A 25092-nucleotide genomic window follows, 5' to 3' on the forward strand; every position below is an offset into this window, starting at 1 on the left:
TTGTTAATGATTTTAAAGGCTGCAGACGTCATCACACAGTGGTCAAGCCAGCTACATGTGCCATGAGCCTCACTGAGAAATGTAAATGTATTGGAAGACTCACCTAGAATGTTGACGTCTGCACAAACCCACTCCTGATCCATACAATAATATGACAGCTCTTTACCAAACATACTGCCTACATCGGCATTATAATCACCTAGCATCACTGCATACTCAGTCCCACTATCCTCTATGATTGAACTCGCAACACCAAGACACTCCGTAAATTCCGGTAAGTTGTCCGCACACTCAGTAGGCATGTACACAGACATCACAAGTAAACAACGATCCAGAAGGTTCACTTTAACCGCGACGATGCGTTTTGAAGCAGTCGTTATCGGTAAAACACTAGTAAACAATGACTTCCTCCAGAGCAGAGCTACACCGCCATATGGTCTTCCTTTTAACGTACCAGCTGAAGTATCAACCGGTGAAACAGCATGATATTCAAAATCGTGATGTATTTTACCGAGGAATCCAAGGTCACTTGGTAGTAGCCAAAGTTCTTGTAGGGCAACTATATCGTAATCTTCACAAAGTGATGTAACGTACGGAATTGACCTTCTTATCGATTTACAGTTGAAGCTGACCATTCTCACAGTCCTGTTCATATTTAGTTTTCTTAAACACGTAGATATTTACTTGTTTACACAGGCAATAGATTTAGATAGATGGTAAGTAGTAGTTAAGATAGGTAGTTGTAAGCTGTAAGATAAATGATATTATTATTTATTAACAATACATAGTCCTTGAAGGTATGCAAAGTCTCCAACCCGCACCTGGCCAGAGTGGTAGAAGTTAAATTAGGAACCTTAAATAGAACCAAATTAATCTTAGCAGAGTACTGAAATTCTTATAAAATGATAAAGTTTTACAGTCTAGTCATAAAGTATTATCTCTTAAAATATGTAAATAGCGGCAGATCTTTTAGAAATTACAACAATCAGCATTATTTTAATTTATTTTAGAGACTAATAAAACAATATCTTACTCTATTTGTGTTTGACTTAAGCCAAACTTATCATATTTTCAGATAACTTGATAAGAAAAATAAATATGACGGCTTTACAGAAATAAATATTCGCAGAATAGAGTTATTATTTTGAAGTAGAGCGTGTGAAAAAATGAGTCCGTAATATTTTGTTTGGAACGGTTTTATTTAATCAATAACATATTATGTTCATTAAAAAAATATAAATAAAAAGAAAATATTTCATTCCAATTTCGCGGCAAAAGTCATAAAGTAAAAAAAAAACAAAACTATAAAAAGACCCATGTCCAAATATGATAAACAAATCTCACACCAATCTTCACAATCATGCTCGGTTAATCTAACACGAATTGTTCGGGACACAAGCGAAAGTTATTGTGATGATTTTTCCATTATCTTTGCCAACATAAACATTTTCCTTATGAGCGGGAAGTGGATAAGAAAACTCGAAGGAGGTGCAAAAGCGCGGGAAGCCAGTCGTTCACACAAATCATGGATGTTCACTTACGGTGCCCCTACCATGTGTCCGCTTTACGATAATGATTTGGTAACGAGTTATGGATATTGAGAAGGGATTATCCGATCGTATTAGTATTATAGCTTTCCTATAAGCGTTACGAGAGGCTTCGCAACGATATTATTATATCTTAGGGTTTCTTTGAAGGTACATAATAGGTTTTGATCGCAGGTAAACTGATCGAGTAAATAGGGTTCTCAATGGTAGCTGTCCTTGTTACGGTTTGCAATAGATAGTTAGTCATCTCGTTTATATCGATACAATGATTATGAAGGTTTCTAAAGATGTCATATACCCGTTCTGTTAAAGGTTCAATAAATTTCAGTAAGGTATTGAATTGAGATAGCTACGGACACTTAAATAATAAGTATTTTAGGCTTTTACCCTCGCGCGACTCCCGAAAATATGTTGCCCAAGTAGTAAAAACGTACTTACAGTATTATATAAGTGGATAATAAAAGAAAAATAAATTACGTAAATAAACAAAAAATACAGCTCTTTTAGTTGTTAGCAAATGTTTTATTCGCGTGTATGTGGATCGCTCCAGGGGTTTATTCTAACATATTTATTACTACGGTACCTTAGTAATGGCGTCAAAAAGTTATATACATAAATAATAAGTAAGAAAAACAAACGTAAATAGAGGAAGGTAAATAATGAGAGGAATAGCTGTTGAGGGAATTACCTCGTTGTTGCAAATCAAGATAAATTGATTTTCTTGCTTACGTTCACCTATCTTTTACTTATATATACATGTCGGAAGCCTATTTCGCTCCTAATTGAAGAAGAAATACAGGCTAAAAGGTTCAGGTTAATCATGTTACTTTGTTTTTCTTGGAGAACTTCAGTTTGGTGAGTAATGTCAGTTCCTACAGGGCAGCCAATTTTCATGGTTATATCACGTAAGCTTTGTTGATTCAATTTAAGTTACAAATAATTATAATAACTTGTTGTCACTGTTACTTTTGCGTCTGTAGCGATATATATAACTTTAAGCGTCACTTATAATTGCGCGTTGTTGGAATATGCAGTTTTTTGTCTAAAATCTAGCTACTTTTTTGAATAAATATAGTGAAAGCCTGCCAATTCACGACCGTTTATCCTCAGGCCAGCAAAAAAGCTCTCAATTGTTTATATTCGTACCTAAATCTCTTGACAAAAGCTAACAGAATTCGGCAAATAGCGGGCATAATTCTAAACCAACCGATTTAATCCACGTGCGCTTTGCCTGATCCTGGCTTTGGTCCAAAAGAATTGTCGATTGAACAAATGCCCCAGAGGTTAAGCAAAATATGTTTGAGATAAGTTTTATAGAGATATTTGGTCTCGTATTATCATAATAAGTATATCCTCTCGGTACTTACGTGACTTCCGCGCAGAGGTCTTGAGTTCGAATCCTGGTTCGGGCTACAAAAACTGTTCTGAGTATTTCTGTTAAGGGATTGCCTGGAGGTAGAAAGGTCAGGTCATAGACTTTCGTGCCGTGTTTCGTTGTTCTTGTGCCTTACCTCTTACTGGTCGTGCCGCTTTAGCCGTTTTTTTGGGATATGAGAGTGAAGGAATAAAGAGTGTACCTGTGAATTATGCACAGCCCTAAGCACTATAAACAAAGTCTGACACAGTTGGCTGCTTTCAACACAACTGGCTGCCCTATCCGAATATTGAACGTAGATAGTAATACATTATCGTAATAAGTACTCATTTTTATTGGAAGATATTTCGCGGACTACAGAATAACAGAACTGTAAGGTTTACTTTTATCCGACAAGAAAAATCTGACAAATGTGTGGCAACTTGACGTGAATTGTCTATCGTTCTTAGATGGCATTGACCTCTCAGAAAAACTTGTTCAACCAAAAGAACTACCAGTAGTTTAATCTCGAATATTCTAAGAGATATAATATTATATTGTTAGTCATCTGGGGTATAATCCGCAGTGTGTTGCAAGCTCTTGAAGTCGATTTACTTGCACCGCGTGTGGTCGGCTATTGCTCTCAGCCCGTTCTCACTCTGAATAAATGATTGAGTTTAATTAGTATACCTCAAGTTTTATGCTTCTTAGTAGTTTCTTTGTCCCCAGTTCCTTTTGTAAAAGATAACAGGTTGAATTTACTATAACTATAACTGAATTGCAAAGAACAACAATTCCGAGATACTGTCAGAATTATCCTAATACCAGGAGGCTATCAGATATCTCATTGACAATTTTTCGAAGACCAAGCTGTACAGTGTTTCCTCCCTTAGATTCTATAGATTAGGACGGCACGTCAATGCAGCTATGTATTGCATAGTGACTATCAATTTGACGTACTCTAGTTACTAACTGAAATACATGATAAGCTCGCAAGAAAGAAATGAAGATGTTTTTTAAATAATAAACTTCTACCTACGTATTTTAGGTTAAACACTGCATCAGATAAACTATACATACGGATATAGTGCCTCTATCATGCATGACGTAACAGCATTCAATATGACTACCACAATAGGAAACAATAGTGCCTCTAGAGACCACAGATACTATTGTTAAATTCCACAAAATCTAGTATTCACCTAGTTCCAATACCTTCAACCACAAATCTGAAACACTAAGTTAATCTAACCTCGAGTTAATGTAAAACCTTAGTATACAATTATAAGTTCTTACTAAAGACTCGAGATTTGGGGGAAGTTTATTCCCAAATCTATCGAGTTGGTAGTCGAAAAGCTTCGGGTTGACTGTAGAAGTCCCCAAACTGGATTGATCGCGAAAGACTGCGTCGAAATTGAATTTCGTCCAAATCTCAATATCGGATAATCGGCTCAGGCAAACGTGTCGACGTGAATGCAATCTCCAAGCCATCTCGATTAGATTTGCTACTTCACATACTATCTTCCTGCATACGTAAGATTTATGTGTGTTCCTCTAAATTTAAAAGTTTGTGGCGAGTTAAAAAGTCCACACGTTTTTTTAGTATCTCTAGAAGTATTCTAATTTATTTTATACGTCTGTGTTAAATAAAAATATTTAAACTTTGTTTTTGAGGTAACAATTCAATAGATAGTAATCTAAATCCATTATTTTAGGATAGCAGGGTCTTTTAAAACTGTTTATCGTGTAATTTAAACACTCTTTAAAATACTTTTTTCTGTGATAAAACATATTATCACGTCGTCAAGTTATTCATATTCAAATAATATTACTTAACCGCTAACGTCACATTACACCAAACTCCACGTTTTCACGAGAGCTTTATTAACCGAATATCACAATAGAATAGGCAGCTGGCCAACTTGAGTAAAATGATAAATGGAACTCCTCGTAACGATGTATGAAAACCTCGTGACATATTTCTATAGTTCGCAACGAGACTGGCTAGCGGCCACACGCGCCCACTCGGCAAAATTTCCGTTCCACGCTCAGCAAAAGCAATTTCCTTACTACTGTTTATTCCTCGTATATCTATCACGTTTCTTGCAACAATGTGGTGACAAAGTCGCTTTTGTTTTCGATGTTTAACGTAACAACTGGCCGTAAATCAGTTCAGACAGGCCACCGTAAAAACATTGCAAAAACTCCGCTGCAATTTCACTGGCAATTTGGTAAAACGTACAAAATTTACAAAGTGAATTCTGTTCACCGCTTTTGGTAAACAAAAATAAATATTAGACTTTGCAAATTTAAGGCATTACATTTTATTGAGAGTCCTGCTTAGTTTTCAAACTTTTGAATGAAAATTTGATGGCATTGTCAAACTCACAACTCAATTAACAAACATGAACAGGACGAAATAAAACGTCCCTTAAATATACCTACGGAAATCTCCAAACTCGTCGTAAAACATAAAAACTTTGGAGAGCTTATCCTCCCCCGAGGTTACAGCCACATAACAAAATCCAACCTCGAAATCATTAAAATAAAAATCCACTTTAACAAAGCCGCTATAAATCTAGTTGCAAATGACGTATTAACTCATTCGTTTGATAAAAGCGGGAGAAATCTTGGAAAAACCCTTGAGAAATGGCTGGGAAAGTTTGCACAATGCAAGCGTCGTGGAGATCAAACCGGGGACATAATTCACTGCGATATAAGACGTCAAGATGAATTTCTCGCTGACGACGACTCGTTAATTATTCGCCCTAGTAGTGGTGCGGATCATAGAACATTTGCATACTTAATCAAGTGATAAACTAATTATACGTTACTATGATTCGCTGATAATGTAGTCTGTAAATAGATAAGATATATTAAGTACGTATAACGAGCGAAATGTTTGTTGAAATTCTGTATAATTCGAACTTACCCATCCGCAGTGAGGCAAGAACACCGACCTCATTAATACGGTGAGCATTACTGGCCTCCTGACAGTAATACCATGCACTTAATCCCCGAAGGAACATTCGTTGTCTAAACTGACCCATTTCATTTCAACCATTCCTTTCCGATAGACTAAATTCGTAGGGTTTAATCGCGACATTTATATACTCAGCGACAGTCAAGCAGCTATTAAAGCTCTTTGCTGTTCTAAGGTCAATTCGGGACTTGTACTGAATTGCATAAAGAACCTGAACAAGGTAGGTCGTACAAACAACGTTAGGCTAGTTTGGGTACCAGGCCACGCGGGCATAGATGGGAATGAGAAAGCTGATGAACTTGCACGGAAAGGATCAGAATCACTCCCAATAGGTCCAGAACCAATAATTGGACTACCTGATGCGACAGTCAAACTGGCAATAACCAACTTCACCAGGGACCAGCATCTGAAAGAATGGAAAGCCATATCTGGACTAACCCATTCGAAACTGTTCATAAATAACGTCAACAAAAGCTGGAGTAATAACCTAATAAACCTCAGCAAAGACAGCATCAAGAAAATACTTGGTGCTTTCACAGGACACTACGGCACGAACTACATGTTAAATAAAATAGGAGCCATAGATGACCCCAAATGCAGGCACTGCAATGAAGAAGCAGAAACCATGAAACACATACTGTGCGAGTGTGATGCTTTAGGAAGGAAAAGAATGGATCTTCTAGGATGCGGTTACCCTAAACCAGAAGACTACAGGCTGCTTCCGGTGGGGTGCATAGCAAAACTGATAAGTTTTGCCCTGCCCCCCAACGTCTAGAGTAGCAAAGGAGGGGGTGACACAAAGGATCAGGAATGGTCGAAGTGTCAGCCAGGCATTAACTGGCACCCCCACCCCTAAGATAAGATAAGAGATAAGGGTTGGGCCGACAGATATTTATGGGATCTCCAATTGATCTATATCTGGCTCTGTTATCATTTAATCTAAGAAACTTACCCTTCTGCGTCCAAAATTGGCGTAATGAAATTTTCAGACAGTAATTCAGTTCGGTTTGATTAACTTGTTTAACTTTCGCCTACGCCTCAAATTCTAGCTTGAAATGTAGCTTATTTTCAATATAAACAATGGAGACTTTACCTACGTATTATAACTTGAAGGTTTTAATAACCCCTGTCTAAAATAATAATGTTAAAATATTAAATATGTATTTGATAAGTAACTACTTTGTAATTCTACTTTAGAGAAAGTCGACTGAAAGTCACAGGAACTTGTTCTTAAAGCTTTTACAGTCACATTTAATATACGACAGCGTGCCAAAACATTGATAGGGCTAAGCTTGGTGTCGATAGCATATACCTGACTTGTGCCAACTCCGCCGTTTGTTCCCACAAACTGTTCTTTTCGAGTATTCAAATGGCCGCCCTCAATAATGAGACGCAATGCGGTAGAAGTGACTGGATACGGGCTGGGCAATGGAGCTCAGTATTCGAAAAATCCGCTCTGACGAAACAAAAACTCAGGTACCTACACAGTTTCGCAATCGATGCAAAATTCCTCTCTCTCTCTGTTCCGAAACGATATGGAAAAATTCGGAATTCCATCCAACTAGCTGCGAAAGTTCGGTGCTTCATAACTTTTGATTGGCTTATTCGATGACGTTAAAGCAAATGAGCTAATTGGCATAAGCCTGCGATAGGTATTTAAAACAAATCCATTTTTTTTTCAACTATCATGAAAAAATGTACGTGACAGTGTAATAAAAGAATCAGACAAAGATAATTCATTTCAATCTTACTTGTAATTTAGATAAACAAAGATTCAACAATACAAAACATCTAGGCATTTTATTTTATTTGGTGTAGCTCAATTTCTTCATACACCGTCTTACTCTCAATACATAAAGTTTATAGTAACTTCATAATTTAGGAAGTGTGGTGCGAGCGCTCGCGGCTCGAGTACTTGGGACCTACGCGACGGGTAGTACGCAAGTCATTTACGAGCATTTTCACAGCTTCTGAAGTGTCAAACACACGCACTTGATATTCATGGCAGCGGTTGGCACGCATCGCACGTCCTCACGACATAATCCTGACTCGCAGACTGTGCCCCGATAATATCGACGTATATCTGAGCCCACAGATTGCTCGCCTTCAATTTTGTCATGTTCCTTACACATATTTTTTACGATTCCGCGGAACTATTCCGTCGAATCATCGAGATATATGACTCAGTTTGCGAGATTTATGCGGTAACTTGATAAAGTGGGATGTGCGCATGGTTTCTATGCAGATACACGTATCTTTACGTTTCAGAGCTTACGAGCTGCGGAAAATATAAAATATATCGTGCATTTTATGTGTAAATAAAACGGTATACGGTTCCATCGTCGATGACATTTATGTGTCGATCGTACTAGCCGATAGTTACGTCAGCTGCTCAGGTAGACCCTTATAACATTCAAGCAATATTAATTTAAAATCATACCACTTAGCAACCATCAGAAATACTATATTTACATCTACCAGTATACCATATAACTTATTTGCCGACGACAATTTTGAAGTGGACCGCCTCGCATACAATTACTCAGATAAATGTGTACCAATTGCCCATTTACCTTTCGAAAAATTGATAACCTGACAAAGTTGACTTGTTCTGACATCCTAAACAAATATTAATGATATTTGAATTCAAGTTTGTTGTCAGCGAAGATAGGCGGACAACAAACAAAGGATACGTTTGAGAACAATTTTTTTTGAACACAAATGTTAGATGATGAATTTGCAGCGGTATAAATATTGCAAAAATATGCAAACACAATCTAAAAATACTTGATAAGCCTAAATTTTATATTGCATCATAATCGGATGTTGGAATTTGGGATCGTACCTTTAATAGAAATGGGTATAAAATTAAATTTCGTTACCGGTAGGATCTGGCGTGTCGCTACCGACCGTGGCCCGTGGAAAATTACCTAATTTTAGATTCCACCTGTCCTGTTTACCTAATTTTATATTCTAATCACAATGTTAATGTGCGGTGCTACTGCTGTTTGTATTTGAACAAGGAGCGGTTATTATGATTGCAATGACCAGCCACCGTGTTCCGTGTACAATAATTGTGGAATTAAGTTGTTACATTTTAATACAGGGTCGTTATGTTCTTGGGAAATGTAAAAGCACCTTTTAAATTTTGTAAATGGAGCGTAATATCAGTTTTTACTTGCCATTACTGTTGGCTGTATTTTTCTAGAAAGAAAACACCATTAATCTAGCTTTTATCTGAATCTATTCAGCTTTTAGGTCGTGATTGAGTACTTGCAAATATCTATCTATTGAATTAAAAGGCTTTTACGATTTATTCATGCAATTTGTCGCGACTTTTTCGACACTTTTACTGCCTTTAGTAACGCCTAAATTAATCATGATGAAGTTTACATACATTTTCGTAGAATAAATTATACCATGAAACGAATTCGTACAGTTAATTATATAGAAGCGTTTACAAGCATTGATGTATGAAACAAAGCCTTAGGGGATCGCCAACGAATTCTCTTACTTGGTTGGGATTTTTCCTTGTGGAATAATTTGGTGTTTATTGCCCGATTACACAGAAAGGGTACGGATGCCTATACCCACGTGTGCAAGTGTGTTCACATTTCCCTCGTTTCCTTAAAATGACTGGCCTTATTGAACAAATTAGGTGTCTATTCACTGTCCTTATTGGAGTCAGTTCCTTATTGGTCACATTCTTGTGTTATTTTATTCCAAATTGTGGTTCCATTTGGTAAATCGACGGTCCCATGTAGGGTTGTAATATGTTGATGCCTCTCTTCATAATTATCTCCGTGATGGCGGTCCTTAACCCACTTTGTCAAAATAATTATTTTCCGAGTGTAGTTATACTTACTAATAATTAATTACCATTATTGAACGCACAATTTATTTTATCTAAAGTAATTTGAACGCTGCAAATAGTCCTAAATTGTGGTTTCGTAGCACCTGCTACGAACGGCTACGAAATCGTTCTGCCATTCCGTTACGATAAACGAAAAGCCCGCTTAATGTCTTTCAAATTCAATATAATTATGTTTAAATTAACACACGGTTATTTATGTATGTAAGATACTTTAATATAACATGTATTCAAGGGAAATCGAGAGTTTATTAGTTTGTACGCGCTGATTGCGAAGTACTGTAGCCCGATTCTCTATTGTCGGTACAATCCACTATCACAAGATTGACATTAAAAATTCCTAAAAAAATAGTTCGTACGGGCCCCGCTAGAGGTGCTGATCACCTTTTCATACAAAAGTAGATAGTCAGCCGTTTTTCGGTAGTTGATAGTGGTCGAAAATCGCACTAATGCACTATGGATAGTTTGGAAAATTCGGTAACTAATAAATAGGCCTTATTATTAAGTGCAACTAGTTAATTTTTATCCAATTTTTTTGCCTTCTAATCTGAAATTGAAGTAAATGTTGGTCTTTGTTTAAATCTAAAAGCGATTTGTTTCTCCCATTAACGGACTACGGGATGTTTATTTAGGATTAGACTTTGAGCTTGAACAAATATTTATACGTATTTAGATAACATGTTTGTATTATTCTGGGTAGGTGTTTGAAATTATACTACGTTTAACTTTTGATCTCTCATTGCTGGGCAAGGGTCACCTCCTGAACGAAGGAAGGACCAAGCCTTGAGACCACCACGCTGGCCTAAGGCGGGTTGGGGACTTGGTCGTTAGGTCTTTAGAACCTATAAAGTATTATTAACAGAATAATCTTGTTACATATACCATTCCATTAAACCAATTTAATTGTAGTGCCCAACTGCACTTTTCGCCGATTAATGAACAGGCACATAATTAAAAAAGCTTAAATCAACCGCAGCACATACTCTGGGGAACGCGGTTCGCAATAAATTACGCGTTATCAGTCCTAATTGCAAGGGAAATGGAATGTGAATTCCGGCCGAATTCGGGACTCGGCAATTAGTCTTAAGACACACCAATTTCTGACAATTTGCCGTTGACGAGCGAATTTCATTATACGTGATGGTAAGGCACAGATGTTAAAATGTGCACCCAATTAGCTTTTAATCTCCAATTGGCAGTTTGAAAAGATTTTCTGCGATGTTCCAAGTTTAAATTGAATAGACGATGTCGTTTGTTTGAAGGATTAGGACTGGCTAGTATACACACTTTTTAGAGGTCATATTATTCTACTTTTAGCAACACTGGCACAATAGGCATGAGACGTATTCTATAAAAAGACAAAAGTTACTGGGTCATAACGGCGGCAATTTTTTTGAGAATTGAATATTATTTATTGTAAATTTAATTTTCCAAGTAATTTTCATAATAAAAATAAAAAAATCCGCAGAGAGCCCATTGGTTTGGTTGGCATTTATTGGACAAGCAAATACTCATCATCCATCCATCGTTAATCGGCTAGAAACGCGGACCTACATATCGCTGAATCACATTTAAACCCACTATATTCACGCTCAACCTAATTTCAATCAAATTGGTATATAATTCAGCTTCCCCGTTGACCGTATTTTTCATCAACCATTTGTTAAAAGAGTCATTGAAATTGTAAATGTATGTTCATTGAGAATAATTAATTTTCAGTATGAATTACATTATAATGTTTGCAATCAGCTGTAATTACAGAGTCGTTAGTGCTGAAAATGGAAACTTTAGTGAAAATCGCGCTTGTTTTAAACTGTGTCGTCACTCGTCTGTAATTACTGGAATGCGAGTAGTTTACATGTAGGTTCTAAACGAGGCATAAGGAGCGTAGAACCTTGAAAGAACTAATTAGGAGGCAAGTACTTGCCGTACTTGACAAGTAAAGTGAGACTTTCAGTACAGATATTTCAACGTCACTGGCACGTGGCACGTGAGAAATGCTTAAGACTGGGCAAGGGTACGAACGCATTAATTTGAAAAGTAATCTAGAGTTCCTTGCTTAAAGCAAAAAATATTTCAAAAGCTCTTGAAATTGTATGTTCTAATAAACTACGTTTATTTATTTTTGTGTTCTTTGAACAAGCATTCAAATATGAGTCATCTAAGCCATTTAATGTGATAAGAACAGTAAAAATCCTCGTACACTATGCAGCTCCTACTCTCGATGTTTTAACTAAAACATAACTGAAAATGTGTAAAATTTTAGTCAGCGTATGCACGGAGAAGTGTGGCTGAAAATTTAATTATATGCGCGAAAACTTTCACCAGCAATGTAGGCACCTGCATCAAATATGATCATGATTGTTATAGTAAAAAAGAAGGCATCATAAAAGACGCCAAGAAGCCTGTTGATACCAATTTGAATTGAACCATATTGTCAATAGCAATTAGATACAATTTCCAATTGAAAGTTTGGCAAGATTCGATGTACTGTTTGCTAATCCCAAAGTCACAAAGCAGTCAAATAGACACTCGAACAATTCGCTAAGTTCCTAAGAAAGATCTAACACAAAGGGAACAGTGCCAAACTGTTTAAATACGGCAATCCGTTGCTATTCAGACGACGTCTATAGGCACAATATTACTAAGGGCTAGTTCTATATCAGGCAAACTATTTGTGGCTAAGTATTTCAATTTAAATAATATAAGACGCTGAAGCTTACATATATGCTCGTCACAACATTATACTTGTCAGTACATGAGACTAATAGGTAGTTGTTGTACTACAACTGTAGGTTTTGTAAATATCAAATTCAAATAGGTCAGAAACCCAAATCTTATTTGAAAAAATCTTGACCGTATTTATTGTTTTACTAGCAATCATTAAGTATATGATATTTAGTTGTTGTAGATAGGACAATCTTACAAGATAACTTGTTCACGTGAACGATCTTAGTAGAATAGAGGGAAGTCATGCAGTGTAATCATTCAATAATAGTTCGCAAACTCTTTGCCAAATGCAAGCTCAGCCTTACGCATTCAGACTGCGAGTTATACGGTCGCGGCAAGTTTGCCACAGATTAACACATTAGACTTGCATATTAGTTGGCAGTAGTTTATTTCTCAATGTTTGCTTCGCTCCCCCATTATTAATTTACTCACTGTTGCGTACATTCTGCTGTATGCGATTTCTGTTAACGTCTCGAATAGTTTTAGTTTAGTTACCTTGTTTAAAAGCATTGAAGTCTTCTTTAACCTGTCTACTTAACACCCGGTTTCTGAGTACATTTAGCGGTAGTTTATCTATTCAATAGCGTTTTAATATATGAGTTTAAGCGCTATTGAATAGATAAACTACCGCTAAATGTACTCAGAAACCGGGGGGAGGTAAATTACGAGTTCGTTTGCAAGAATTAGTTTAAGATTTGTATAATTGAAGCGTGTATAAGTGTCAATAATTAAAATCAATGTATGGTAACTGAAGATTTGTAGCATTTTTTTTATGGAATTAGTTCTTGTTGCACTACAGCCGCTGATTAGTTTTAATCAAAATTTTGTTGATAATGGTAGGAAATCACTTCAATCGCATTTTTAGAAGTAAAGCCTTATAAAAAAAAAACAAGAAACGGCAAAGGTTTAATTAAAAGTTTCTGTTATGTTAAAGCAGTTATGTACGAATAGCTCCTTAGCGTATTAGGCATCTTTGTTTTTAATTCAGGCGTATTTTTTAAGCTAAAATTCCACCTTCTTTTCTGAACGTGAGTGTCATACAAAAGAACTGAAGCACTAATAAAAACAGCTATTCACGTTTCTTAAAGCTGAAATATAAAATTTTACTCCAGAATTGAAACGAAAACATTTTAGTTCGTATTATTCCCTTTTATTAAAAGAAATTCCAAAATCCGTAGCAAAAATAAGCACTTCAGGCTAAAATGTGTATTCACAAAATGTCAAGAAAGCATGTTCTGTTTATTTTGGGCCTTTTTATGAACTACTTACTACCTAGTAAAAATCCATACTAATATTATAAATGCGAAAGTAACTCTGTCTGTCTGTCTGTCTGTCTGTCTGTCTGTCTGCTACTCAATCACGTCTAAACTACTGAACCAATTTGCATGAAATTTGGTATGGAGATATTTTGATACCCGAGAAAGGACATAGGCTACTTTTTACCCCGGGAAAATGACGCATTTCCCGGGAAAATTCAGAAAATTCAACGAAGTCGCGAAAAATCAATATTATAATGACATTGAATTAACAAAATTCCGTTGCCATGGCAACTGTTTTAATGGCGGATATGCCTTAGCGCGACTTCGTTATATTAAGAGATATAAATAATTTTGAGAATATTTTTCGTGAAAAAAAAGCATATTTTATATCATCACGCTACGACCAATAAGAGCAGAGTAGGTAACAGTAAAAAGTGTTACAAAAACGTGGAAAATTCTGACCCATTCTCTCTTATGTGACGCAAGCGAAGTTGCGCGGGTCAGCTAGTCTTTAATAAGTAAAGAAATTGAACTACGGAACAAAATATTTTTTATACGAATATTTATTTATACATACTTTTGTATAATCCCTCATATTATCCCACAAATACTTTTCAGTAAGACTTAAACTATATAAAGCAAAATTTATGTCGTCTTCCGAGTATACAACTGCACTGAAGAATATTGTTCGACAAAAGTACACTAAACCCGAACAAATAAGAATTGAGTAATATAGTCAACCTGAGTGTTATTGCCTAAAACATTATCTTCTACTATTCAATACTAACAACCTAACAGATAACCAAACGCTTTAACATTCCCAAAATTCAATTCCTTAGTCTTGCAGTGACACCATGATACCCGATAAATGATAGATGATGTACAATATGAAATATAGTACCGTCATTGTTTGAAGTTCATTGTAAAGGCAGGCCTTTGTCAAAGGATAGGGATACAAAAACCACTTCGGACATGGGTCTTAATAAACCTCCCGATATAGCTTTATGTACGGCGCTTTTAATTTATCATGACTATGATTTTATTAACTTTGTGAAATTGTTCGTCGCTGGTATAAATTGGAATTCGCAGAATTGAATGTTCAGTATTTTTCTTTTAGTGGTTTTTTATCAAGTCCGTTTTTCGTTTTAAATTCTTTTTAATGTGGTAGGTAGGTGGTTTAACGTATCAAATCAAAAGCGAACATCTTTCTACGTAACCTAACGCATTGTTAGCAAACTCTCCGTCTTATTTGCTAGGAAATTACATAAGCCTCACACCAATTTCCTACACCTAGTTCTAATACAGACAGACAGCAAACCCCAAGTTTGATTGGTTACGTCATAACGTTACATGCTTCTGTGAAAATCTCATCAGACTGCCTAGTAGTCTAGCTACTCTTTAATTAGAGCCAACCGACACGCCGCTTTTATCGTTATGCAGCATTTTCGGGGAGTCCGATGAAAATTGATGTAATTTCGCACTCCGAAGTGCTTAAAAGCCAGGACACGGACCAACAACATCTAAAAATATTACTGCAAAAAAAACGGAATAAATAAAAAGGCGTACCTGAAATATAATTTAGAGTTATTATCGAGGGTTGTGTTAAGGTCAATTAGACCCGTAACATCGAGCCCTTGTGACAAAAATAACACGCCCAAAACATTTATAAAGATTTTTTAGGCGTTCCAAATTAAACGACCAATTTCTATTCCAGCAACATGTTTTGAACTTAAGCGTGGAAGAGTTTTTTTATTATGGTGCTTTCATGGATAGCCGCCCAAAAACTGTTTTAACCTCATTTATAATGTCTCTTTACTTATTCTGTAATAGCCTCGCCCCCTTATTACATGGCAATACATGGGACTAACATTGTTCATAGCGAAACGTGGGTGTATCTATTTTAAACATCTCTGCCTAAACTTTCGACTATAACAGGCGTGTTATAATGTATGTAATAGTATGTATGTATGTATTTGTTCAAGTACGAAATGAACATCTATGAAATAGAATCTAATCATTTCTTATCTCTTTCTTTCCAGATTCGGAACTCGAGGAGTTGGGTGAGCAGCTGCCGAGGTACCGACCGGACTCAATAGCGGCCCTGCGCCGCGCGACCCGCTTCACGGAACCCGAGCTCAAACGATTGTACAGAGGCTTCAAGGCAGAGTGTCCTACTGGCGTCGTTAGAGAAGATACCTTCAAGCTTATATACTCACAGTTCTTCCCACAAGGAGGTAAGATACGCTTTCTTTTCGAGAACAACTGTATCAGTTTTCTTCAAGGTAAGTTGATAGCAAAACAAATTGCGATATTGCAGCTACAGATGCTAGAAAATACAAAGTCAAAACATTCATTCTGATTTATTTTTCAAATTTTGAAAAATAAATGCTATAATCAATTTAAATTATTGTAGGCTTTTAATAAAAGTTTATGTTTAAAGTAAAAGTAAAATCTCACAGAATAACTTTCCTTAAAACATGAAATGTATTTTAAAAACGCCATTTATTTCTCTTACTGGCTTTGAAAAAATAAAAGAATCGCGACATACTTTCGAACTTTTATAAAGGAAAGCTACAAATAAAAGTCTGTCAAGTAAATCTTCGCAAAGGTAAGTGGCACACATATTATTATATCTTTGTAGCTATACCAATGAAATAAGGCCAACCAGGTTCAATAAACAATACGAAGAGTGTTCGTTTTATTTACCCTCACCTCTCCCTGACATGAACGTATAACCCTTACTTGTGTCTCGACTCTGATCTATACAAAATCGGTAGACTATATTTCAGGTAGTATCGATTTTTTAAAAATTTGGGCAATAAAATATCAGACTTGACATAAATAATTAAGTATTAGTCCATGAATACGTAAGTTTCGTCTACATTTATCTCCAATAACTTGACTAACACTGTAGAGTATACTGTAATAGGTTCACTAAGAGTGAATTCATAATAGTAGTAAACCAAAAACTGCGTTGAATTTCAAACAAAATAATTTATTTAGTACTTTATCTGACCCTTTCGATGGATCTCCCCAACATGCTCATTCTATTCATTGATGCCCTTACTGTAACAATAGTTACTAAAACTAGATTCTGTACCCGATCGTATATCAAAATCGAGACGTGAGTAGGGGTTCCTAGGTACACATTTGGAGTCCTTGATACGTGAAGAAGAAATAATCATCGGAAATCCATCTGGAGACAGGTAAGTGTTTGTCCAACGGTAACGCTTTTAGCTAGAATAAGATAAATGTCGAATAAAAATGACGGAGGCAAGGATCTTTTTGTTCCTTCGTTTCGTAATAGAAGTTCTAGAAAGAAATCTATGAATTCCGTGTGACTGCGGATTTTTTGAGTCAAAGCGGTGACACTCTTTACTTCACTAACAAAATATGAATAATAATTTATCATTTCACTATAAGATTACGATTTTTAGAAAAAAAACGAAGAATTAAGAATTACGTAGATTACTAAATAAAAAATTGCGTGGGAAGGTTCTTCATAAAGTATGAAGATATTCAAGCATATTACACACTTTATAACAATATGACTTGATCACACGCAAACTGCCATTACAAAGTCATAGCCGACCCAACGCGAGCCGCAAAAACCTTTAATAAAGTACCCCTCTACTCCGTAGTAAGGGAATAAAATGAGGACATGAAAAACGCATCACATAATCATATAATCCCATCAAGTTGAGTGGTCTGCTTGCGGGTACTGCTTTACATCCACCAAATTGTCCAGGAGGCCGTAAGTTCACGAACTTCAGCGTATCGACGAACGAAAATAGATTTTAATGCCATTAGTTTAAAGGGGAATTTCGATTGATGACTATGTTTTAGGTGATGTAATATAAAAATATGATCTCGGTTGTAATTACCTGGAATATAGAAGTCTCCTATATAATTGTGTTTGGCAAGCTAATGCAGAAGTACGTTGGAAATTTTTAAAATAAATAAAAGTTTACCAATAAATCGAATCACAAAAATTCCATTCAGAATTACCGGTTCCCGTTAGTAGTATTTCGCGGAAATATATTTGAAAATTGCTTTTCAAACGAGTATTTTGTTCAGTGTTCTGTAATTGCACTCGCTATTGCATGACTGGACCGTTATGAATAAAACTATATACGGAAAACGTTTCGAATACTTATTTTAAAACTTTGAGCTTTTTAATATTATCGATATTATTTTTCATAAATAACATAAACTTTCAGTTCAGTGACTGTAATGTCAGGAGGTTTATATCAAGATTTTACTCATTTTAGTATTTCACTACGCAATTCAACCGCTTCATGGAAATGGGCATTTTTAACACGAAAGCATTATTATTATGTGCAGCCTCTATTTTTCTCGCATTTAAAACCCGTTTCTCATTGTGAAATTGACAAGTCGCAAAAGTTTAAAAACGTTTAAGGAGGTATTTTTCTTTCAGCGTCTATTTCCTTTAGTTTATGGTGCTGTAACCGTAGGCACCTGTACCTCGATTCTCTACCACTATCGACTACAGACAACCGGCTAGCTATCGAAATTTTGACATTTAGAATGTACTGCCAAAACATTTCCTACGACGCCCGTCAGAGGCGCTGATCAGATTTTCATACAAAATTTCTCGATGACAGTTCGGTTGTCGGTTGTCGATAGTAGTAGAGAATCGAGCTACTGCTGTACAAGTTGGCACTAAAAGAAGTATACTCTTAAACATAAACAACTAATGGCAAAATGTGACAGAACTAAAAGGAATCTACTCAAACATTTACCTGTCTTTTTTATAAGATTACTTTCATTCCTAGCAATAAAGAATTAATAAAATATCGCTAATAACTGCTCAGTTAAACCTGGAAGAGAGCCAATGAAGTTGGTAATAACAAAAAAGTAACACTTCAATAATTTTCTCCAAATCGTCGATAACAACCAATGGGACATCTAACAGACCGTTAAGAAACAATTCAATCGAAAGTTGGCTGAACAAATCTTATCTAAGAGTCGCACAATCAACTGCAAATTGGCTCCGAATAAAATTGAATGTCTAGAAGGCAATTTGAATTGGATGCAAAGAGGACGGTTAACGAAGGCGCAAAAAAATCACCACGCGAACGGTTATTGACGACAGATTCTAATGACATGCTGGGATTTGACTAAGTCTGTGTTAAAGGTATATACAGATTCATGAAATAAAGCGTGTAAGTAGGTACCTAGCTATTAAACAATGGTCTATTATTATTGGTAGTTCTAGTCTGGTTGGTCATGACTCGCTAAACGTAAGATTTTTCGGTATGTATTAATAATAAACACGATTTATTTGCAACTTTTAGCGAGAAAATTGTAAATTCTGATATTTTTGTAGCTTACAACATATTGATACAAACTCAAAAATAATTGCAGTTGGTTCGAAATTGTCTTAGCCTTGGAAACAGTCTTAAATATGTGTACACATTTAAACCAAACGCATATCATTATGATGTAATGTTGAAAGCAAAAGTGCTGTAGCTACGAGCAAGCACTACGAGCAACTCTGTGAGTGCTTTCAGTGCAGTTAACAAGTACGCTTACTGCACTCCAATGGCGGAGCGAGCAACAACAATCGCCTTTTGTACCGGCGCGGGGAGAATGGCGAAGCAATTTACATTATTCTACCTTTTTACCGGCTTTTTATGAATTCTTATTACCGAATGTACAGGAACGGATTTTAAGTTATGTTTGTACTAATTTTTATGAACATTTTTTGTCACACTAAAATACAAAAGATTCAGGTATCTTACCTGCATTGAATTACCTAAAAGTGCCGAAAATAACACTAATACTTTAATAAATCAAATCTAAACTTATTACTCAAAGGTGACTGACTGGCATAGTGATCTATCAACGCACAGCCCAAACCACTGGAGGGATCAGGCTGAAATTTAGCCTGCAGGTAGATGTTATTACGTAGGCATCCGCTTAGAGAGGATTTTGTCCAATTTTACCCCCAAGGTGATAAAATAGGGGATTAAAGTTTGTCACAAACCACGCGGACGAAGTCGCGGGCAAAAGCTAGTCTAAAATATGCCTTGTGACATAAAATGTTTAAATATGAAGTCTCTTTTTCTAAGGCAGTCGTACCCGTACCTAATGAATTGAAGGAAAATTCCACTCTAATTTCGTCTTAAACGGGCGGCCTAATTCAGCGCCTGTTTTTATATTCGTGTGTTTCGTAATCGAAAAATAATCCTTATGATGAAATACGAGCGAACTTAAAACGAGAAAACATGTAGAAATCTTTGTAAACATTCAAACAATGCTGTGGGCGTATCTTATGTGTAGGCGTAAATTATTTAGATTTTAAATGTCCTATTGTCCACCTACGCGACATATTTGTGAAAAGTCTCAGTTTACGGACACCCACGTCCACGGTATATTGTCAGGTATATACAGTTGAAACTGTGTAGTCAAAGTGCCAGGCTAAGTTCCTACCTGCTAACAAGTTATGAACGCTATGGTAACTCTATCTAGAGTCCGCGTACCAGGAAATTCTCTGTCGTAAGAAAATTAAATTTTAAAAGACATTAATTTATGATACATGTGATGGCTACACATATTTATTTAACTCTACGAGAAGAAGTAAAGCCAAAAAAGCTCATTTTTTATTATTCGCAACTTATTTTTATCGACACTTTTATATTTGCGCACATGACACAAATACGTTATTTTGTAAATTAACATTCCATTGCCATTACTTAAAATTGTTTTTAGGTAATTCAAACCTACAAAATTTAAGCACGCTTTCACTCGTACGATTTTTATTTAAATGAAGCCACGTAGCAAATTTAATTCCGGCAAAAACAGAGGCCCGGCGGCAATTATTCCCAACTGCCTCTGAGGTTGTTATCTGTGTGAGGCAACACCCACAAATCCGCGATTTCACGACACATACGTTACGCCAAACGCTGCGGAAACAACAATCATCGCCCATAAAATACACTTGCTGAAACAAAAAAGGATTTATAACTGTAGCGTAGGATTTGTATCTGTTGTTTAAAATTGTTGTGAAAGCTGTTACTATTACGTAACTTAAAACTTAATTCAAAGCTCAAAATGCCAAGCTATTTTTTTTATAAGTGGCACATCTTTGTTGCCAAATTGTTTAACCCGCTTAAAAAAGGAATGAGCGATTACCTGTGTCAAGCAGAGTAGAGACTCTGCTTGACACAGGTAATCGCTCATTCCTTTTTTTATTGAGTGTCCCGCCAGACCGACACACTCACACAAGCAAAGGAAGCCCCTATGCAGCTGGTATAAGATATTATACTTATGCCCGAATGTTTCTCAAAATTATTTTCATCGCCAAATATGTTTGTGTCTAACATGTAAAGAATCATAAAGATAACACTTTTGTTCACATGAAAAAGAATAAATACTTATTTACAATATTTTTTTATTACTGTTAATCGTTAATTGACTTAAAGTTAATAACAATTTACATTTAGGACCCCTTAAAATAATCCTGTCTTTACTTTATCTAAAAAAGACATGCCAATTCATATGGCAGTGACGAAAATGCTACCTACGTTTGATGTGAGTGTCTTGGCTACCGTCACCGATTAACTGCCAAGAAATCAACTGCTACGATTTGGACATGTTAGAAGAAAGCACATGAAAAGATACGATATTAAAATCAGTAGGTAGGTATATAAATTGCGTTGAAAAAGCAAAAATTTATAGTTTTTCATTTTTTTGTAGTAGAATGAATCTGTTATTGGAATGTCTCGTTTATGGGACCGCGAAAGAAATATATTATTGTTTGTGGATAGCTGGCCAGCGCACATTTCTCTGCAAATCCTTTTAAAAAAGTTGTTTTTACACATTTTATGGCAATTAACGTTCCGTTTTCCAGAGCTGTTTCTATAGCGCTCTGAGTGTCCGATGTTAACCGTCAATAGACCGGCTACGTTCATAAGTGGAAGCAGCGTTTTAAATCATCTAAATTAAGTCATACACCAAATCGTTACGCCTTTTCGATATAAGAATCGCATACATTTATTCTAGGTTTAAACAAAGCGTTGTGATTGCCTCTCACAACGCTTTGTTTAAACCTCGTCTCTTTTTCCGTGAAACGAAACGTTTTTATCGACCCGCTACATCACTAGATACGGACAGAGTACAACACTAGCAGCGGAAATGGCTTTCTGCAGTTGGTAGTACAATCGAAGGATATTGATTTTCTATTTTTATGCATTCGCAAAAAAAGTGGAAGTATGTTATAATTTATGCATGAAATATTAATATTTAAATTATTTACTCAGTTTAAAATACCATACTATTAGTCTATGGCAAAAATAAAGTAAATGTTATGGGAATCCTCGATAACTAGTGGCAAACATAATTAATATTTTTAACGGAAATATACGAATGCTGTTAGGTCTAGATAATGCGTTTCTCATTGAATAAAAAAATATCTTCATTTTTATAATTTTGTCGAACATTACTACTGCGCAGAAGCCCGCCATTTCATCGTTGAGACTGCGCATGTGTTGGCCAACCTGCTCTGTTTCCTCCAAGCCACGACCGGACGCCATTACCACGCCATCGGACCTCGAAACTGTCACTAGTGCGTTTTCGTTTGATAATCTTAGGATTTTCGACGGTGTTTCTGCTTTGTATTAACAGTACTTTTTAAAAAACCAATTTCACAATGTCTGACGAGAAAAAGGTGCGTATAATACTATAATATCAGTGTTCTTAACAAAACAGTGCTTCACCGACATGGCGTTATTAGTAAAATGTGGTTACTTGCTTCTAAGTGAAGTGTTTTACAGTATTGTGATTATTCAGATGATATTCCATCGTATTTTTATTTGTATTTCAGGGAGAAAGCGAACATATCAACCTTAAAGTATTAGGTCAAGATAATGCCATTGTGCAGTTCAAAATCAAAAAACACACACCACTGAGGAAACTGATGAATGCTTATTGTGATAGAGCGGTAAGTGCATTCTATTTGCTATGCGGCCTTTGACCTTTGTGATGTAAAATTTCAGTATTATGATAGTTCGACCCTGTTGAACATCATTCGCAAGTCTAGAACAATGAAAACTTGTCTTAAAAACTGCTTGACTTATTTTTCAGAACATGACTAGCGATTTAGTTCAATTACTTTGATTTCCCAGCCTATTACATGATATTAGTACGTGGCTATGTTGATTCTAAAAGAATAATATATTTCTTGGTGTTTAATCTGCATCCTACAAGATGCTATTTACTTGATCATTGTTCCACTGTATTGTAAGCTCTTGTGGTATTAATGTGGTATGGAAAATCTTCCTATAACAATTGTATATTATTGTTATTGTTTTCTAACAACACTCACAGTGCTATCAACATCTCTCAAAATTGTTTCCGAGTTGACTGCCAACTTTATCTTGCTCAACTTTTCAAATAATTCGGTGATAAACCGCAACCGATAGTTTTACCACAAGTAGAACATCTTACAATCACTATAATGTGAATAATTGGCTGTTTAATACCCATGCAGGTGCAGTTTTCAGAGCTCGCTACATGGTCACTACCTAGTTACACGTCGGGTACACCCTGAAAGCAATTTATTAGCCAATATAGCACATAGCAACATAGTTTCAATTAAGAATTCTTAACATTAATGTGGCATTGTTTATATGATTTCATTTCATCCTTTCAGGGTCTATCAATGCAAGTGGTGCGATTCAGATTTGACGGACAACCTATTAATGAAAATGATACACCAACATCATTGGAGATGGAAGAAGGAGACACAATAGAGGTTTACCAGCAGCAGACCGGCGGTGCCAAGCCAAATAAATAATTTCTTTTTTAAAAAACTTAACTTAAGGAACTGTCCAATTTCCGAGGATGATGTGGTGTACCTTTATTATAATATCTCTTTAACATTAAGTTAATTTTAAAATAAAAATGCAAAACAATGTAATTTTTGAGATACACAATTGGGTAGCCAAGCTTTGTATAACTTAGCAATGTGTATCTTAAAATAGTAGTACTGTATACTTGTATTTAATTAAGGAGAAAATTTTGAGGTCAACCAAATGGTCTAGGTAACTTCAATCATTATTCCAATGTGATAATTTTTTTTAGTTGACACTTAACAGATCAGCTCCTGTTTATTAAGTGTGAAAAAAAGTTAATTACACTTTCAAACTATGTGGTAATAATTTATTGGACTTGTGTCCATACCATAATGTCAGTATGTAACCACTGATGTAATAAAAATCTGAAATAAATTAAATTTAAAATACCAAAGCTGTTTATTTTGTTTATTTCTATACTTGTCTATCTACTCTATCATATTTATTATCTATTGCACCATAATTTTTTTATCCTTGCCTTTACGGTTTTAGTGCGACGACGTCTTCACATGGAAAATATGCTCTTCTTAAGACTATCAACTTACTTTACTTAATTAAGATAATTGAAGTTAATTACTATTAATTAGTGAGTAATTCAATTTTGACTTGATATGAAACACGAAAGATTTTGATTCAAAGTTCATGCCCCTCTAACAAATTTAATATCCTGAATATGTCAGTGCACAAAGCCGTTGAACTGTAATATTACTAAAGCTGGTTATAAACAACAGTTAAAACTTACCGGGTATATATAACATACCTAAGGATTTACAAGTGATGACTCATATGTCTAGAATGACTCATCAGTATATGATTTCATAATATAAGATACAAATTACAATAGAGATAACATTTCGACATTGTACGTATCTATAAATTAATGTCAAATCAAACACGACAGAAACCTATCTAGTTTCCAATAAATACAATCATATTGTTCCAAATAAACGGCTCGGCTTACAAGTTAGTATGCATACTCCATATGCCTCAACGTTTATTAGAAAAAGTACCTGCCACGTAAGCACATGACCAAAATTAGTTACAAATACTAAAATATTGAACCGGAAATACCCCATAGTATCCTTAAGTACAGCGGTTTATCATAGTTAGCAACTTTAGGTAGATACCTAACTATAATGAAAATGTGCCTATGCCTATTGCTAACACAACTGTATGTATTTCAGCTAACACAGCGCAGTATGCTCATTACGTATTCAACACCTTGGACCAAGATAGAAGTGGCTTGTTAAGTTTTGAGGTAAGTCATATAATATAGAAAACGCCTGAAATATACACAATTCACATATTGCTCTTACTAATTGAACTGGCTTAAAATAGCTAGCATTGATCGTGCAATTCCGTAGGTGTATTTCGACTAAAGGTGGAACGCCCACGATAAAACAATTTTAGATTATTATCTCTGAAATAATAGTCCAGAAAGCGTCTATCTGAACGGTGGTTTTAGCCCAC

The 25092-nt window shown here is 35.6% G+C and overlaps 2 protein-coding genes across 2 annotated transcripts in view; both read left to right on the forward strand.

Moving 5' to 3' along the window:
- Positions 1–25092, forward strand: part of LOC142976301 (Kv channel-interacting protein 4-like) — a 147079-nt gene that overhangs the window by 118063 nt on the left and 3924 nt on the right. The window contains exons 4-5 of the mRNA XM_076119589.1: positions 15784–15978; positions 24807–24880. Coding sequence (XP_075975704.1) covers positions 15784–15978; positions 24807–24880 — 269 coding nt within the window. The remainder of the gene's footprint in view (positions 1–15783; positions 15979–24806; positions 24881–25092) is intronic.
- On the forward strand, positions 22269–24016 carry Sumo (Small ubiquitin like modifier). The gene is made up of 3 exons (XM_076119602.1): positions 22269–22436; positions 22593–22709; positions 23421–24016. The coding sequence occupies exons 1-3, from the start codon at positions 22419–22421 to the stop codon at positions 23562–23564; spliced, it is 279 nt and encodes a 92-aa protein (XP_075975717.1). The 5' UTR covers positions 22269–22418; the 3' UTR covers positions 23565–24016.

Source organism: Anticarsia gemmatalis, chromosome 10 (assembly GCF_050436995.1).
Source record: "Anticarsia gemmatalis isolate Benzon Research Colony breed Stoneville strain chromosome 10, ilAntGemm2 primary, whole genome shotgun sequence".
NCBI lineage: Eukaryota > Metazoa > Arthropoda > Insecta > Lepidoptera > Erebidae > Anticarsia > Anticarsia gemmatalis.

Bases quoted from the DNA above. Each gene is read 5' to 3' on its own strand.
- Sumo (XM_076119602.1), top strand. The intron at 22,710-23,420 runs GTAAGTGCATTC...TCATCCTTTCAG, and splicing joins ATGCTTATTGTGATAGAGCG to GGTCTATCAATGCAAGTGGT.